The sequence below is a fragment of the Arvicola amphibius genome, chromosome 11 (assembly GCF_903992535.2).
Source record: "Arvicola amphibius chromosome 11, mArvAmp1.2, whole genome shotgun sequence".
Lineage (NCBI taxonomy): Eukaryota > Metazoa > Chordata > Mammalia > Rodentia > Cricetidae > Arvicola > Arvicola amphibius.
The window spans coordinates 50,609,303-50,628,967 of NC_052057.2; the positions used below are offsets into that span (position 1 = coordinate 50,609,303).

Consider the following 19,665-nt stretch of genomic DNA (forward strand, 5'->3'; position numbering starts at 1 on the left):
TCCAAACTAACCAAAAAGCAAAGCGAGAATATCCAAGTTAAGAAATTCAGAAATGAAAAAGGAGACATAGCAACATATGCAGAAGAAAAAAAGAGAATCATCAGGTCATATTTCAAAAACCTGAACTCCACAAAATTGGAAAACTTAAAGGAAATGGACAATTTTCTGGATAAATATTACTTACCAAAATTAAATCAAGACCAGATAAGCAAATTAAACAAACCCCTAACTGTTGATGTGATATCTGAAGGTCTAGAACTGGCGTTGGGTGGCCTGAGATGAACAGATGGGCATTCCTGGTGTTGGGTGGGTCTGAGATTAGCGTGGGGACAGCTCCTGAGCTCAGTGCTCTATACACACCAGTGGCCTGCCAGGCTCTGATGGGCACACTCCAATGAAGCTCTTTCTTTGCTGGCCATTATCTGTGTGTAGGTCTTTGAAGGTAAGCGACGAAGCCTCCATCTGTCAGACATAGACACATTCCTGCTGATGGTGTTCTTTCCTCTGTCCAATTTATCACGCTCAGCACTTTGCTTGCTTGAAATGGTAATGTATGGTCCTACGCTGTCTACATCCTTTGCCCTCCTGCTTGCTAAGTGTGCATTTTTTCCTGCCTTTTCTCCCCATGTTCTCCTAAAATTAAATGAATTACCTCCTTGAAACCTTAGAGTACTTATCTGATTTACAGCTGCCCTGCAACTCTGGTCACATACAGAATAGCAAAGTACCTTTGGTACTTCAAAATACATGCAAAACAATTCCAGTTCTTTCATCTTTCTGGGTTTGTCTTCCAAATGTTTATTTTTTTAAAGAGAAGTTACTAAATTGTTTCATCTGGAGAAGAATTTTGTTTAAATATTTCATTAAATGTATTTGCAGCCTGAGACAGTTAGTGTTCATTTGAAAACCAGTTAGGTTTTTTAGCTTTTTTTTTTTAATGCTTGGCAGCTGGTATCTATCACAGAAGTGCTGACACCATATTATTTAAAATAGCACTGCCTGGGAGACTGGGGAAGCTATTTAAGACAGAGCTCAAGAAGGCTGGGGAAATAATAGCCAAAGTTATGTTATGTCAGCCGGTTCTTCAGCATGGAACAGCATGTGAGGCCAGACTGGTTATCTTTCACAGAGACATAAAATCTATATCCTTTTCTGGTCATTAGAGATCCCATGGGGACAGTATCCAGTGCAATTGTGCCTGGATCTCATGTGTTAGCCAGCGGACAGCAGGTGGGGGGTAGGGTGCTGTGAGTTTCCAGTAAACTCTCACTTTCACTTTGATGAAATCAGGATGCAGTATTGGGAGCTCTGGGCTTTGTCTCTCTAGGTTAAGCTTGCAATTCATGAAGAAACAGTTTAGCATGAGAGTGAGGGACATCAAGCTTGATGAGGACATTTCAGAGAAGCAAAGACACTGGAGGAATTATCATCCAATACCTCATTTCAAATCATCATTTCCCTTAAACTGAAAGACAGTTTGGTTCCATGGTATTCAAATGACACTTTGCATATGACCTAAGGAAATCATTCCTTCTTTTCCTTCTTTTGTGGCTAAATAGAGGAACTGAATATAGTCATTAGACTGGCATAGACACTTCAAGATAGTGCAAAGAACCTAAGAAGAAAGTCCCTGCTTGTACTTTTGTATAAGGAATCACCAATGTGGGATGATTTGAAAGAAGGCACCACCATACAGGGAGGGAGTTGGACCATAAGGGCTGAGCCCTAATGGATGGAACTGACACTCATTAAGAGAGCAATAGACATTGCTTATTCTGTTCTCTATCACTTGAAGACCCAGGAGAACTACTCTCTGTACCAGTCCTCAGCCTCGTTGACTATTACAGTACTTGGATAGCTTTTTCTTAGCCCCCAGAAACACTAAAAGAGAATTTCTTTTCCTTCAGATATACAGTATCTTCCATGCCATCACTGATGCTAAGACTGATACATACATGGATGAAATTGTGCTCAGGCAAGGGAGTTGCCCCTGCCTCCTGAGAGGACAAGCCCGCACACTACATCCAGAGCTTCATTTGACTGGATGAGGGCTTGCTTTCCTCAGATCTTAATATCATTCAAGACCACTCTCACAGGTGGACTTAAAAATGTGCTTTTTATTGAGGCTTTCAGAAGTTGAATGAGGTTGGCACACAGAGTCTATAGTAAGTGACACAGGCAAAGTGTTTATAGTGAGAAATTATTTTCATTACAGTAAGCAACATGACTGTGCTAACAGTGGGATGGAGTCACTTTACACAACTGAGGTTAGAAGATACCGCTGAAGTGCAAATAAAGATTTAACTTAATAGCAATAATAGAATGTAATTCTTATCTTTTAAATGCACTTTGCCTACACAAGCAGTCATTAGATTTCCCTTGACTAGTGAATGAATTCCTATTCATGCAGGGAAAGAGAATGTGAGAGAAATAAAACACTTGAGCTGTTAAACAATAATACATCACTTAAAAGCATTTAAAACCTGTTTTTGAGTTGACACTGTAATAAGAAGGACATAGAACTCACAATGTATTTCAGCCTGGCCTCGCAACGTGGATGATCCTCCTGCCTCATTATCCTATGTTATAAGTGTGAGCTGCCAAAGCAGGATTAAAATGTTTTAGTTTATGATACTGAAGTAAAAATAAGGTGAAAAAGCTCAATTATTCAATACTGATTTATTGATTTATTTAGTGATTTACTGATGGCATAAGTCACAAAACAATCTCACACCAGTTTGAAATTATGATTAATTAAAGGGCTATTTATTTAAGGAGAAAACTTACAGTTCACTGTCCTGTCCTGAGTGAAGAGGAAAAGAGTCTAGCAGCCGGAAGCAGAAGCCAGAAGCAAGAAAGTGAAAGCAGGGCTTTTGCTGCTTTTTAAAGCAAAAGAGATTATGCCCAAGTGGGCTGGTATCTTGAAGGCTATTGGCTGAAGGGGCAGAAGCAGCTCCCACAGCAATTAACTTAAAGCATTGTTCGTACTGTCTATTTGCCAAATATGACTTCACAGGCTTCCTGGAACAGAATGAGAGGAAGAAATTGCTGAAGCTCTGGGTCATTGTCCGTAAAATCTGCTGACTGCCATATAAACTTCTGTAAAAGACTGCATGGTAGCCCTCCCCTCCTTGTGGTTCTAGAGCAGAAAATGAGAAAGCAAACTGCACCTGAGGTGAAAGCTCTTTAGGAATTATCTTGGCTTAGGTCCACTAGTGACATCTCCTCTCTTCTACTTTCCTTAGTGTCAGGTTGATTATTCCCAAAAGATCCCACAGCAGTACCTATGTCTATCTATATCTATGTCTAATTTATATTTATCTGTATCATCAACCAGTCTTACTATCAAGAACATGATGTTGGGTGGGAGATGTGAGGGGAAGAATGGGGAACAGTAGGAGAGAAATGATGAGGTAAAATAAAATGTACACATGTATGAAGAAAGAATAAATAATTACAAATTTAAAAATATTTGTCAGTATGACTTAGCACCGCTTCCTTAGTTACTATAAATGCTAAGCTAATTTGTGTATATCTCACATACACACGCATTTACTGAGGTCTGGCTTTGTGACTTCTGAGAATTGGGATGGTAATGTCATTTCAGGTCCTCAGCAGACTTGCATGAAGAAATGAAACAATTGACAGATACAGTTGGTGCTTGAACTTGCTTATTTTATGAACTGGAATAAAAATGCTTGTTATCAAACATTCAATCTAGTTCATTTTGAACTCCTTAGATAACATACTTAATAAGAATTTACTGAGCCTTGTAAATAAATTTAAAAAGTTAATTGACCTGCACAAATTTGCTTGCAACCTTCCATCTCCCACGGTATTTAACTTCTAGGAAAATAAAGCAAACAACACTTTACTCTCCTCTCAGACATTAGTGCTTCTGAGGGTTTAGTCTATTCCAGTCGATTACTTGGTATGAATCAGATGCACTCCACTAAAGTACTCTTTGGGAAACTGAACTTAGCAGCAATATTACTTAGCATCTGATATGTGAATTTGACATAATTGGGCTTCTTTCATTTCCTTTCATTCTTTCTTTTTTCTCCCTCTCTCTCCCTTCCTCCTTTTCTCTCTTCCTTTCTCCCTCCCTCCTTCTAATGGTATCAGCTAGCTACAACCCTCTACACTGGCCTATTATTTGACAGAGAAATACTTCTAACCCAGATTGCAGATGCAATCCCATAGAAACAGGTAACTCACATTTTCCTGTTAGCTGCTACAAAATTGTAAAAGGAAAACAGAGCCCAGTGCTTGGAAACATGATAATGTAGCTGGAATTTTGTTTGGGCCACCAGCCAGCTCCCAAATAAAGACACAAAGACTTATTAATTATGAATGCTCAGTCATAGCTTAAGCTTGTCCCACTAGCTCTTTTAGCTTTAATTTAGTCTGTTTTTCTTCATCTATGCTTTGCCTCATGGCTTTTTAACCTTGGTTTCCTTCTGTTTGTCCTACTTTCCTGCTTTCTCCATATGTGTCTGTCTTGCCCCTGGCATCTCCCTGTTGTCTCTTTTTCTTTCATCTCGAGCCTAAATTCCTCCTCCTACTTATTCTCCCTGCCTGGAAGGTTTGCCTATCTCCTCCCTCACTACTGACCATTCAGCTTTTTATTAGGCAAATCAGGTACCTTAGGCAGGCAAGGTAAAAGAGCAACATGTCTTCACATAGTTAAACAAATGTAACACAACTTTGCATAGCTAAAAATATATTCCACAGCATGGTGCCTAAACACACTCAGATAAGCAGGCGTGGAAAGGAAGAGAAAGGGGAAAGGTGAGAAAAAGGGATGGTATGGAAGTGAACTGATAAAGCCTGTAAAGAACTAGAGAAGCAAACGTACAGGCCAGGCACACCAAGGGATGTCTAGAGCACTGTCAAAGAGTCAGAGCCAAGGGTTTGATCCTCAGTGGGAGGGCCTAGTAGGGCCCTAAATGCTGGATAAAGGGCATAGTCAATATTACTCAGGAACAGGCATTTGCTGTGGCCAGAGGCCTAGTGGCCAGAAGGGATCTCCAGTGGGATCTGCAGCACTCAAACAGTAGTTTGCTGATACTCTGAGTTTGAAGCCAGAGCCTGATGATTGGAAACATGGTACAGTATACGAGCTGGGCTATTCTGGAGGCTTACACGAGTGTCACCAGATCCAAACGGTGTTACACAGTATTTGAACCCGCAGGATCAGTCCTGTGGTCAGCATGCCTGCATCAGTCTTTCAGCTTGCCAGCAGGCATTGTAATAAACTTTAACACTACATTGCTATTTCCCTAGACAGTTCATATTACTAAGGTAGTCAAGAAAAGACTACTGTAGAGAGACTAATGGGCCTAAGCAGCTCAAGTAGACACAGCTCAGAAGAGTTAATCCAGATGGCTCATTTATGGAGCCTCAGCATCCTGCTAATATGAGTGTAAATGGGAGTGTTTGGATCAGTCACAGTCATTTGGTCACTTAGTTTGGACCAACTATAAGTATTGGGCCAATTACAACAACCATAGTCTTTTGAACCAATCACTGTCTCATTTTATAAACCAGTCAGTCATTCTTGCAGGAAATTGTTTCATCTCTGGTTCAGGTGGACACAATTCACTGAGGCTTGTGACTACAAGTCTGTTGTAGACAGTCTCTAACAGCACTGGCTGAGGCTGTGCTTCTGGAGCACCAGAACAGTCAACCTCCATCTTTTGCATAGTTAGCTGGAGGCATCGCGTTCTTGGAGCTTTAAACATGACAGGTGCTGGCATAAAGCTAATCCAGCTGGCTGTTTGTCTCATAGACATTTTGCTTAAAACATTTCAGAAAAGTTCAATGGCTACTAACTAAGGAGTCAAATGGCTCAATCCACAAGACTTTTGCTTATTTACATGAAGAATGAATGTCAGGAGGACTGACAAATACAAAGTTAACGATTTTATTATGGGCTGTTTCTCACCAGAGGCAGCCAATCTTCCAAATTCTTTCTTTCCAGGAAATCTCTTGACTGAGGTTTGTTGTGTGGTGTGACCTTTTTTGCAGGAAATGGAGCCCAGTTGTAACGACTTTTGCTGGAACAGAGTGGAGCAGAGCAGCACTGTACCACACTTTGGCCTGGGAAACTTTCCCCTAGTGAAGCAGAGTTTTTACATTCCTAGGGACCTAAGCAGAGTTATAGCAATTCCGCTGGGGAAATTGGGCACTGCTGGAGCAGAATTGTTACACTTGCATTGGTTGTAACTTGGATGAAAGAGTTTCTGTGCCGCACGCTCAGTCTCAGAGTTAAAGTGCTGAGTGCAGAACCTACCTGGAGGCCCCAGAGCTAGTAGAAAATGGTATGTCCTCCATTTTGAAATTGGAGAGAGGTGGAGCCAACATCCAGAGCAGCCCCCGGCTCTGCAGCTCAGAGGCTCAACTGATACAGTCACATGTGGCTCCACCATATTGAACTGGGCAACCCACAGTACCTGTTTCTGAGTTAGGAATGTCACAGCTTAGATTCTTAAGTGCTTAGTGATTTAAAACTGCAAAACAAAAATGCTCCTGGATAGTAAAAAATTTACAGATTCACAATAGGACAGATTCAGACATAAAAGCGCTTTAAATGGGTCACAGTGTTGGATGAGTGTAAATAGTCTTGAGAGAGAGAAAAGAAAGAATATAGAGAATAAAGTTAATGGTTTAAAAAGGGGGTAAAGTCTTTAAAGAGACAGAATAAAGTACAGTGATAGAGTAAAAATAAGCCACGTAAAAATGGAAAATACACAGAGTGTCTGGATTCTTTGTATTATTGTGTTTTCTTTAAAACTTTTGACTGTGAAGGAGCTAAGTACAGAGAGACATTTCATTACATGGGCTTCCAAGCTAAACAAGAATGGCTATCATAAGTATATTATGATTTCAGAATTTGGGCCTAAGGATATGATACATTGGAGAGGGTCTTCTTTTATTTTCACAGAGGATGAGAACCTCTGGATTGCTTCTATCCCAATATGGTATGATAGACCATGCCCTCCTGAAAGATTGCTGTGAACACCCTCAAAAATTACTTCACTCAACTGTCAACTGAGATGAACCTGGCACATAGGTTATACCATGAAAGATTTGATTAACAGTGCCCCCATTCAGCACGAAGCAGTGTGGAGAGAAATAACTTTGCCCATATTCCCAAATATTTTTATAAATGTTCTTTTACATTTAAAGGGGAAGATGATATAGATATGAATAATTTGCATTGGTATAAAATTAAGGTCAATTTTGTTATATGTACATGTATTTTTGATATTGACTAAGGTATAGTGACTATGTAGTTCATTTAAAAATGTAATGTGTAATTAGGAAATATAGGTTGCTAATGGATAATCATCGATATTAGTAAAGCTTATAGTCATGTTAGATTTTCTAGATAAAGAGATATATTTCAGTTAAATAGGCATTCTTTATATCTTTCAAAGACTACAGAATATGGCATGTTGTAGGAGCTCCTTCTGCTCCTTCAGCCAATAGCTGCTGAGATACCAGCCCATTGGGGCATGGTCTCTCTTTTTAAAAATGCGGCCACTTCCCTCCGCTCTCTCTCTGGCTTCCAGCTCTGCTTCCAGCGACTAGGCTCCCTTCCTGATTGCACAGAGGGCTGTTGGCTGGGAAGGTGATCTGTAAGTTTTTTCCCCTTTAAATAAATAACCATTCTATTAATCATAACTCCAAACTGGTGTGAGATTGTTTGTGATTTATGCCTTCATCTGGCGCCCAAACGTTGGTTTTAGGACCCTTCCTTCCCTGCTCGGCTGCCTGCCGCCAGCATGCCGTGGCGCGAGCCCTTCCTCTCTAAGCCATGGCCTGTGCCTTTCTCTTTACACGCCTCAGATTGGCTTCCAGTCCCCACGCACCCTATCATTTGCCTCCCCACGTGGATTTAGACTCCACAGGCCCAGACAGTCTCTACTCGCCTGGTTCGCTCTTACTGAGTCGTTTTTAAATCTCCCTTGCGAGCCAGAGTGAAGGCGGTTGCCTAAAACTGCAGCCCCTCAGGGCGACTCTGTCACGTGGAGGCCATACGCAGCTTCTGGGTTGCTCGTCTCTACCCCTGGGTTCTGGGTTTCTGGCTCCATGTAAGGGATTGATTTAATTACATTTTCTTTGTTGAGCAACTTGTATTTCCCAGTTTTTAACAAATACTAAGGCGGACACTGAAACAGGATCCCGTTTTAGTCACTTTTGCAGCAGTTTTAGTCGCGACTTTACAACAGCGCCACCTCCCGGATAATAGGTAATATGGAAGTTTTTGTTTCCAATGCAAATTTTACTGTTTTGTTTATTAATACAATGTTTTATATCATGCAAGGTTTATATGACTATGGGGATACCTTAATTTACTGGTTACTAGGTTTCAGTATTCTTTTAAATATTCTAGCATTAAGGAAGAATATGGCACTCCTAAGAACCTTACAATCTTTACTAGAAACTCAAGCAGGTCAGGAAATTCAGGATTTAAGAGAGCCAATAATAAAAAGACTTGAAAAGATTGAAGAAATTGTTGGAGCTGGTGAACAGAGTGAGGAGGCACAAAGACAGGATACAGTGCCACCACCAGCTATTAGAACTGGCTTACCCAGGGTTTTAGTGACATATCCTGTAATTTATTCTGACAAAGCGTCAATTTCTAAAGTCTCAAAGGGAGTCAAAGAAGCTAGATGGAAGCCAATAGAAATAAATGAACTAAAAGAAATCAAGCAAGCTGTCGTTAATTATGGCTTGCACTCTGCATTTGTTAAGGAAATGATAAGGACTTGGGCTTCTAATATCAGAGCTATACCCCATGATTTCTCTCAGTTAGTGTCTGCAGTTTTAGATGATGGACCTTCCTTGATGTTTGGAATTTATTTCAGAGAAGAATCCAAACATATGGAACAGCAAGGAAGAGCAAAAGGCGTGGAGGTTTCCCAAGATCAAATTCTTGGTGTAGGAGCGTATGCTGATCCACAGGTCCAAGCTCTTTATGATGAAGAAGTATTGTCATTGTGTCACAAGGCAGCCTTAAATGCTTGGAATAGAATACAAGATCCAGGGAAAAGTGTTGAATCATATACCAGGATTAGGCAGGGACAGAGACAACCCTTTGTTGACTTTTTGCAGAGATTAATTAAGGCTCTGGACATAGGGGTAACAGACCCAGAAGCTAGACAAATACTTCTTGAATCTCTAGCTTTTGAAAATGCAAATATAGATTGCAAAAAGATAATTGGGCCTTTAAAGTCTAGATCAGCACCTATGGATGAATGGATTCAGCATATGATGAATGTTGAGACATTTAGCTGTAATGATGAAACTTGGGTAGGAGAAGCAATTTCCAAGGCAAGGAGAAGACATCAAACTGCCAGGTGTTTTAATTGTGGTAAATTAGGACATCTGCAAAGAGATTGCAGACAAAGAACTTCTAGGAATAATATCTCCACTGGGAATGACAAAAATAGGAGACCTCGGCCTTCAGGAATATATAGGAGATGCGGCAAAGGTAGACATTGGTCCAATGAATGCAGGTCAACAACAGACAAGGCCACCCCAATACCTTCGGGAAACCCCTTGAGGGGCCTCTCGCAGGCCCCCAAGCCAACAGTGGCCCAGTCATTCCCAGTCACAGTGGAGAATGTGCCTCACCAAGAAAATTAAAAGCTCCAATTTCTGCTGTAAAAAGTAATACTGGTCTAAATGATGAATTACATGTGGAAGACAAGTCAAAAAATCTAGTAGGAAAGAGTAAACGTATATTTTGACAGACTTCTATTAACTATCAAAGACCAAAGCTAAGAGTCTGTATAAATGGCATTTTTATTGAAGGCTTATTAGACACAGGTGCAGATGTAAGTATCATTACTCCAGAATCTTGGCATCCGAATTGGCCTCTTCAAGAGGTAGATGTTCAATTCCTGGGAATTGGAACCCTATCTCATGTAAAACAAAGCACGAGATGGGTTGAATGCATAGGGCCTGAAGGGCAAATAGGAAACTAAGGCCATATATAGCCAATATTGCAATAAATTTATGGGGCTGTGACCTGCTACAACAATAGAATACCCAGATTAACATTCCTCCAGTCTCAGGAACTCATAATTCTGGGAAGGATGTAATAAACTACTATGGACAAAGGCCACCAGCCATTCAGGTTGTACAAGAACATAACGCAACTAAGAAAACTTTAGAGCTACCAACAGCCCTACCTTTAAAATGGCTAACTCAGAGGCCAATATGGGTTAAACAATGGCCTTTAGCTGAAGATAAATTACAGGCATTGGAACAGCTAGTACAAGAGCAACTAGACGCTCAGTATATTGAGGAATCAACTAGGCCTTGGAATTCTCCTGTGTTTGTTGTAAAAAAGAAATCTGGTAAATGGAGAATGGTGACAGCTCTAAGAGCTGTCAACAAGGTAATTCAACCTATGGGCCCACTACAAGCTGGAATTCCATTGCCTTCTCTATTACAAAAAGGATGGCCTCTTATAGTTATTGATTTGAAAGATTGTTTTTTCACTATACCTTTACAAGAAAAGGATAGAGAAAAATTTGCCTTCACGGTGCCTACTTATAATAATTCTCAACCTACTAGGAGATATCAATGGACTGTTCTCCCACAGGGTATGTTCAATAGTCCTACATTGTGCCAATATTTTGTAAGTAAGCCATTGGAAATAATTCGTAAGCAATTTCCCAAGTCCATAATTTATCATTATATGGATGACATTTTGTTGTCTGATTTAAATAAAGATACTTTAGAAAGGATGTTTGAAGAAATAAAGAAAGTCTTGCCTAAATAGGGATTACAAATTGCCCCTGAAAAGATTCAAAGAGGAAATTCTATTAATTACCTAAGTTACAGAATAGGGCTAGAGAAAATTAAAATACAAAAGGCTCAAATTAGGAGAGACCAGTTACAGACTCTTAATGACTTCCAAAAATTGTTAGGAGACATTTCCAGTCTACGACCAGCTGTTGGGATAACACCTGACCTAATAGTTAATTTAAACAAAACCTTAGATGGGGATAAAAATTTGAATAGTCCCTGAAAACTGACAGCTGAAACAGAAAAGGAACTGTCAATGATTGAGGAAAAATTACAGGAGGCACATGTGGATAGGGTGAACCCAAATCTTAGCTGCATTCTAGTCATATTACCTTCCAGAATTTCTCCTTCAGGGATTTTAATGCAGAGGGAAGATATTATTTTAGAGTAGATATTTATACCTAATAAACCAAGTAAAAAATTAAAAACTTATGTGGAAAAAGTCTCTGAATTAATTATAAAAGGTAAGCTGAGACTTCGTCAACTAGCAGGTATAAATCCAGCAGAAATTATAGTGCCTTTTACTACTGAGGAAATAAAAAAGTTATGGGAAGACAATGAACCATGGCAAAGAGCTTGTGCTAATTTCTTGGGAGAAATTAATAGCAACTATCCCAAAAGTGATAGACTTAACCTCATAAAGAGAACTTCTTGGATTCTTCCTAGAATTTTACGTGATACTCCAATAACTGGAGCCCATACATTTTATACTGATGCAAATAAATCAGGGAAAGCAGGTTATAAGTCAGATGAATTGAGTAAGGCGGAACAAAGCCCTTATAATTCTGTCCAGAAGGCAGAATTATATGCCATTCTTATGATGCTAAGTGATTTTAAATAACCTCTTAATATAGTTACAGATTCACAATATGCAGAAAGAGTTATCTTGCATATTCAAACCGCCGAATTTATACCAGATGACACAGATTTGACTTCATTGTTTATCAAGGTACAAGATGTAATTAGGAATAGGCTTTGTGCAGTGTACATCACACACATCCGGTCCCATACGGGTCTTCCTGATTCTCTAGCACAAGATAACACTGAGATTGATCAATTATTGGTTGGAAGTGTGTTGAAGGCCTCAGAATTTCATAAAAAGCATCACGTCAATAGTAAAGGCCTAAAAAAAGAATTTTTCATTACATGTCAACAAGCTAAGGAGATTATAAAGAGATGTCCTACTTGTTCTTTCTATAATCAAACACCGTTGCCTGCAGGGAGTAACCAAAAAGGTACTCAAAAGAATGAAATCTGGCAGATGGATGTGTTTCACTTTATGGAATTTGGTAAATTAAAATATGTACACCACACCATAGACACGTATTCAGGTTTTCAAAGGGCTACTGCCCTGAGCTCAGAAAAGGCTGATTCAGTAATCACACATTTATTGGAAGTTATGGCTATTATGGGTATACCTGCACAAATAAAGACAGACAATGGTCCAGCATATGTATCTAAGAAAATGAAATGCTTTTTTCATTACTATAATATAAAGCATATTACAGGTATACCAAATAATCCTACAGGTCAGGCAGTTATAGAAAGATCAAATCGTACTATAAAGGATATGCTGAACAAACAGAAAGAGGCAGAAAATACCCCCAGAAATAGATTGCATAATGCTTTATTAACCTTGAATTTTCTTAACGCTAATGAGAAAGGAACAATAGCAGCAGAAAGACATTGGATAGTGGAAAAGTCTGCTGAACTAAATCAACCGATTTATTTCAAAGATGTGCTGACCTCTCAATGGAAGCCAGGAGATGTGCTACACTGGGGAAGGGGTTTTGCTCTTGTTTCCACAGGAGAAGAAAAATTGTGGATACCATCAAAATTTATAAAGGTTCGATTTGAAGAGGAGAAACCTCTTGGAAAGGTGAAATGACAACTCATCCACAATGATGATATTCATACAGGTGGTAAGAAAAACATATAGAATGGGGGCAGGGTTCTGTTCTTATCTCCACAGGAAAACATTCATCTTTGAAACATTCAAGGGACTCTGGATGTTTGAATACTGACAGATGGAAAAATAATTGCCCAATAGCGATTATCAAGAAAACTGAATAAGTTCCATAAGTAAAATATACTAATTCACATTTCTAAATTTATAGAGCTGGTTTTGGAGTTGGACTCTGGCTCAGTCCCTCTCTAATTCCAAGCCTGTTGTTAAGAGAAAACCCAGAGTTTCTGGAGTTTCTGTCTCATGTCAAGAGCCATGATATGGGACAGAAAGAAATATGAGTTTAGAAAACATCTTTGCTTTTCTTCATATCTCTCATACTTTTCATTGAATATATCTATCATGCCTTTCATTGAATATATGTATGTCTGTATAAGTCTATATGATTAATGATTAAGTTTTCCACAATGAACAATGAGTTTTTCCTGAAGTGACATTTGAAGTTTCCAGGAAGAAGATGGGGCCCCATAACAACAACTCCACCTGGTTGATATGACATCATGATACTGATAGTGCTACTATAAGACTCGTTTTGGGTACCAGCTACACAAGATGGTTCGAATTTGTTTAGCTGAAATGGTGCACATCTTGCACAACATTCTGGCCAGACCTGCACAAAATACTCAGAGACTATTCGCAATTTTAAAAGACAGTAATCTTGGAATTTAACCATCATTTTACTTTCACAGGAACCCCCAGAAAGACATCGCCCCCATGACAGCTGGAAGTAATTCTAGAGGACGACGTCCCCTCTCCCAATAAAGTTTGTCCTTGGGTTTAGGGACATTATTTAAGGGTTGATTATAATTAGTATACTTTTGAGGGTTGGGGGATTACGGGAGGAATTTTATAAGCTCAGGGATCTTTTTGAAAAAAAAAGAGGGATAATTGGATGATGGGATAATAGATTTGTAATTGTGAGTTACTGTTTTTAGACAAATATTGTTATCGATTGTTGTATATTGATACAAAGTTAAATTATATTGACTATTGTATGCATGCATGTTTCTACCTCTGTTTAAAACATGTTTATGTATTGATATATATTTACCATATTGCATTGTATATTTGTACATAGTTTATATTTGGAGGTCATATTGTCCTTATTTATCGCACAGTTGTTTATTGTCTTAGTCTTTAAGTTAGATAGGTATTGAGAATTATATAGATCAGTAGTCATCTATGTTTGTCATTTATAATTAGACTAATCAGGTTCGTTAGATACATAGAGATTATACTCAGAATAGATAGATAATCTTCAACCTCTTCAAGAGCTGTAGAAAATGGCCTTTAATTTAACTCAGAGTTCCATGGTAGACAAATAATTTGGTAGTGAGACACAATTGCTCCTGGCAACACTGATCTATTCCCGAGAGAATGTTGAGCACCAAAGACACTCCACCTGGAGCCTTTCTTCTTGGCAGAACTGGCCTTTAGGCAAAGAAATGCCCATACCTCAACCACTGACAGAAACAGAGTATCCATAAATGGATAAAACAGGACTGTCATATCCTGCCAAGACAGGGTAAGATAGTTCTGAAAAGTATCTTGCCTTTGAAAATGGTATGTTAGGCCTTAGCCAAAGTTGGTTGCTTCAATGCTGTAAACGTGAACTTGGGTGATTGCGCAGGTAGCTAGTTGTCTCTGTGATTTGTTGCATGTTCTGGAGTTGTTTAATTGCACTTCCTAATTACTCAGGTAACATTATCTCCCTTCTCAGATCTTTGATGGGGTTGAAGACTATATAAATGCAATTACTTTCCTCTCATTACTTGGCCAAATTATTTATTATATAAGACTTAAGCTAGTTGGAATAGGATATTTGTGCTTATTGTATATAATTTTATAGTAGGTTTAGAACTCTCTTACTTAAACAAAATGGGGAGGTGTTGCAGGAGCTCCTTCTGCTCCTTCAGCCAATAGTTGCTGAGATACCAGCCCATTGGGGCGTGGTTTCTCTTTTTAAAAATGCGGCCACTTCCCTCTGAGCTCTCTCTCTGTCTTCCGGCTCTGCTTCCAGTGACTAGTCTCCCTTCCTGATTGCGCAGAGGGCTGTTGGCTGGGAAGGTGGTCTGTAAGTATTTTTCCCTATAAATAAATAACCAATCTATTAATCATAACTCCAAACTGGTGTTGGATTGTTTGTGATTTACGCCTTCAATGGCATTTAATGTTTTAATAACCTAGGGCTTTTTTTGAAAATGAGACACGTCTGCTCCTGACAGCACCAATCTACTTCAATAAGAAGATGGGCATTGAAGAGTCTCCTTATGGAGTTTGATAACCATTTGGGCAAGAAACTGCTCTTGCCTGGACTGTTGCATTAACTGGACACAAAGTACCCACAGAGAGAGGACTGCTGAACTTGCCTAAAGGTGAGATGATCTTTCGGGGTTCCTGATTCATGAAAGAGTCTGCGAGACATTCTATAGAACACAGCAGATACTGACTGAACTGCCTTTGAAATTTCCTGCTTCATGGAAATGTCTGCTGGATACTATGGGCCTGTAGGCTGAAGTTGGAAGCCCCAATGGTACAAGAGAACTTTGAGTGACTGTCCAGGCAGCGAGATATCTCTGTTATTTCTAGAGTTTTGAAAGTTGCTTATTTCTTGTTTACTTAGGTAATATTATATTCTTCTGGAGTCTTTGATGGAGTTGAAGAATGGTTAGTTATAGTTTTCCATTGTTATGATAAAAGATAAAAAAGATATAAATATTTGACTGTAATTCTTGCTTTATACCTGTTTTGCTATATGTAATTTTACTATGTTAAAGTGAAAGCCTTTCTTTTTTGTTTAAACAGAAAAAGGGGAAATGATGGAGGAGGATTATTTGTCTATGTATTACTTTCATTGCTTAATAAAAAAAACTTTCTTGGCCCTTTGATAGGACAGATAATTAGGTAGGCAGAATAAACAGAACAGAATGCTGGGAGGAAGGCAATGAGGCAGATGCCATAACTCTCCTCTCTGAGATGGATGCAGGTTAAGATCTTTCCCAGTAAGCCACCACCTCGTGGTGCTACACAGTTTACTAAATATGGGTTAAAGCAAGATGTGAGAATTAGCCAATAAGAGGCTGAAACTAATGGGCCAGGCAGTGTTTAAATAAATACAGTTTCCATGTAATTATTTTGGGTGTAAAGCTAGCCATGCGGGAGCCGGGCGGCCCCTCCCATCACTATAGTATTCCTTGGCTCCCAACTGCCAGGATACCTTCCCACTGGAGCTACAAAGCTTACACTGATCCTCCTGCTTCAGCTTCCCATGTGCTGGGATTACAGACATGCACCACCACAAACATCTTGAGATTGTAATTTTGATCCCCAACTTTACCTGATGCTTAGGCTATTAGCCATCTATTATTAAAGTTTCTTAGGATAGTCCCAATTGAAGAATTTTCAAAAGGTTTAGGGAAGGGGAAAAAAAGGAACACAAACATAAGCCAAACTATTACCTTATTAGTGATAGTTGCCAAGTTGCCTGATGTTGCTCATTCATCACTAATAGAAATAAGGAAACAGAACTGAAGAGGTATTTAAGAGTGCATACTGGTAGCACATGCCTTTAATCTCAGCACTCGGGAGGCAGAGGCAGGCAGATCTCTATGAGTTCAAGGCCAGCCTCGTCTACAAGAGTTAGTTCTAGGACAGGCTCTAAAGCTATAAAGAAAACCTGTCTTGAAAAAACATAACAAAACAAAATTTATTATGAACCCTGCCAATGATTTTAGCAGTGCTCTAACATGTGTTTGTGTGTGTGTGTGTGTGTGTGTGTGTGTGTGTGTGTGTGTTTTGGACCAACGCCTAGAGATAGGAGTCACCTTCATCTGCCTTAATGGTACTCATACTACTGTGAGCTTCAGCATGGTATGCAAACCTGGAGAACAGATTGCTGCCCCTACTTCCAATGCTCCCATTGAAGGGAACACAGCAAAAAGCCTGGTCATATGCATCCCAACATTAGTTCGTTGATTTGCTGATCTCTGGGCCACATTTTGAGTGAGACTGACATGCAAACTATCTGGGAAGCATAAGTAGATGTTGACAGTATTTAAATTGTGTTTTTCAGACAAATAAGTTCAACTGTACCCGAAAAGCTCAGTGCCCAGGAGCTAACGTCAGCTCTGTACAGATACAAGGTGATGCTGACTATTTCATCAACCATCTTGGAGTTCCAGCTGTGCAGTTTACTTACGAGGACATCAAAACATTAGAGGTAATTGTTTCTAAACAAGGGAAGTGCTCACTTGCAATGTAGCAGATATGCAGATTTTATTTTAACATATCTTTGTAGTCATCTTTCAGACAAAATAGGTCAATGTAGAAAGGGGCTTCATTGTGAAGTAATCTTCTTGTTCAGAGGCTTTGAAATATCATTTGGAAACATGAGCTTTATAGAATATTTGATTCAGTTTAGAAAGACTTACACTATTGCTCACATTTTCATAGAAAGCCTCGCAGCAAGAAACATCAGTTGTTGGATTAACATCAGAGCAATTGTAGACTTCAGTACTGACAGAAGCTCATGGCACGAGCAGAAGACACTTCTTCTGCACCCGAGGGGAAATACATTTCTTGTGTCCTGTGTTAATGTGAGTCATGTGGATTAGCTCTCCAAGTTTGTCAACAGTTCGCTTTCCTGAAAACCTTTTCTCCAAAGAATAATGTGAAAGTGCGATTCATTTTCACTAACCTTGTTTATCTAGCTTTTGGAGCTGAGTTCTTTACTATTTCTGAGAATCAGCAAGCTGCTTCCAAGTAAATCTAAACCTTCTTGCACACGTTCATGTGCCTGTGAGAGGTTCTGAAACACCCTGCTTCAGGACATTATTATCTTGACAACATATTGACTACAAAATAGAGTGAAGTGTGCTATGGTCCTTAAATGTAGATATGTCTAGGAAAGACTTTTAAGTTATGTCTACATAGATCCATCTCCAGTTATGCAGTTCCTAAATTCTAGTAGACTTGGCAGGGCTTAGTGTTATATTATCCACAGCTCCCTGTTCTACACTCTTGTTTCCCTGAAGACAGTGATTATTATCCACTATCTCATGGAGGCAACAAACTCCAGGAGAATCCTATTGTGGGGAAATTAACTCTCTGGTAATGTAGAGTAATACTTCAGATTTCCTTGTTTAAGATTTTCATACACCATCTTGAAACACATTTTAAAATTATTGCAGTTGTTTGTATGAACATGTAGGGTGTGTTTGTCACAGCAGGTATGCAGAATTCAAGGAGAAATTTCAAGGGTAGGTTCATTCCTTTCAAAGTGGAATCTGGAACTGAGCTCAGCTCGTCAGGTTTATGTGGCAAGTGCCTTCATCTGTTTTTATTGCTCTGGCTTCATTCACCAGATTGAAAAAAAAAAACTACATGTATACACATGTAGACATGTTGGTTCTTTTGCATAAACTCAATATATGTACAATAATAAGTCGATGACCCACACTGTCACCTGAAGCCATGTTGATATCCTTGACCTGTGCTGCCCCTGAGGGCTATGGTGTTGTCCATGGCCCATGCAGTGGCAGACGGATGTGTTGATGTCTGTGGTCTGTATTGCTGCCTGAGACCATGCTGAGGTCTTTGGCACATTCTGCTGTCTCCAGAGACCGTGTGTAAGTCCATGATCTGTGCTTCCTTGATTATAAAAGACAAAGAAGCTATGTTTGTCATGGTATTGATGACTGCAGACTCACATCTGAGAAAAAGGGTTTCTCTGTCAACCCCTACCCCTCCTGCCAAAAAACCAAAACAGCTTAAAAAACCACTGAAGGGAACTCTTAAAAAATATGAAAAGAATGTTGAAGAGTAGTTATCCACAGTTGATGGCTTCTGGAAGGGTTGTGGGTGGTGAAGGATTCAATTTTATTAAAGGGTTTGCTACTGGGAGTTTGAATATGCCCTAGTGAGTATATGGGCAACTTGAATTGGACTTTCTTTTTCTTCTTTTTTCTTTATGTGGGAGTGGGGGATCATGACGGTTGTGGAGACAAATTTGGGAGAACTGGCAACTGAGTGTGCTTGGGGTTCATGATGTGAAACTCCCAAATAATCAATGAAAATATGAAAAAGATAAGTTAAGAAATAACATCTACATTTTCCTGCACAATACATTTGAGTTTCCCTCATCATCCTCAAGTCCTAGCACACCTGGCTGCCATTTTGCTCTCAAGTTGAATGGTACCTTCTGTTTTGTGCACCTAACTTATTTTCATTAAGTTTTCAGCCACAAGTATTCTAGAATAGCTGTGGGACTTGAGTAAATACCTACAAGACAAATTTAAAAAGAAAAGTCTTTTGGATTTATTTATTTATTTTTGGTATAAACTGATTGACTGATTGGCTCATTAGCTCAGGCTTCTTATTAACTCTTATAACTTATATTAGCCCATTATTCTTGTCCATGTTAGCCACATGGCTCAGTACCATATTCAGAGAGGCAGTCACATCTTGATTCTTCTGTGGCTGGGTCAGGACTGTGGAAATGAGCTTTCTTCTTCCAGAATTCTAGATTTATTTTTTAGATGAAGTACTTTGGTTTACTCTGAAACACACTTTCTAGACTGTGCTATGGATTAAATAAGATTGTGCATGAGCTCCGTGCTCATGCTAAGACTCCATCAACCATCGTGATTAGCACAATTTCTTGTCAGGGTGTAGGGTCCATAGATTAGTATTAGTGGAGTAATGCCAGATAATTGAGAAGCACACACCCATGTGTGTGGTAAGAGCTGTTCATGGTTAAGGTGAACAGATGTTGTCTGAGGTTAATGCACTGGAGAATGTGGGGAAGCAGATGAGAGGAAGCAGACAGGAAATGAGGGGCAACACAGTGCTGTTATCACTGGGAAACTCCTGGA

The 19,665-nt window shown here is 39.3% G+C and overlaps 1 protein-coding gene across 2 annotated transcripts in view; it reads left to right on the plus strand.

The window, feature by feature from the left end:
• Window positions 1–19,665, plus strand: part of Naaladl2 (N-acetylated alpha-linked acidic dipeptidase like 2) — an 883,574-nt gene that overhangs the window by 613,646 nt on the left and 250,263 nt on the right. For both annotated transcript variants that reach the window (XM_038347191.1, XM_038347190.1), the window contains one exon: window positions 16,866–17,012. In XM_038347191.1, coding sequence (XP_038203119.1) covers window positions 16,866–17,012 — 147 coding nt within the window. The remainder of the gene's footprint in view (window positions 1–16,865; window positions 17,013–19,665) is intronic.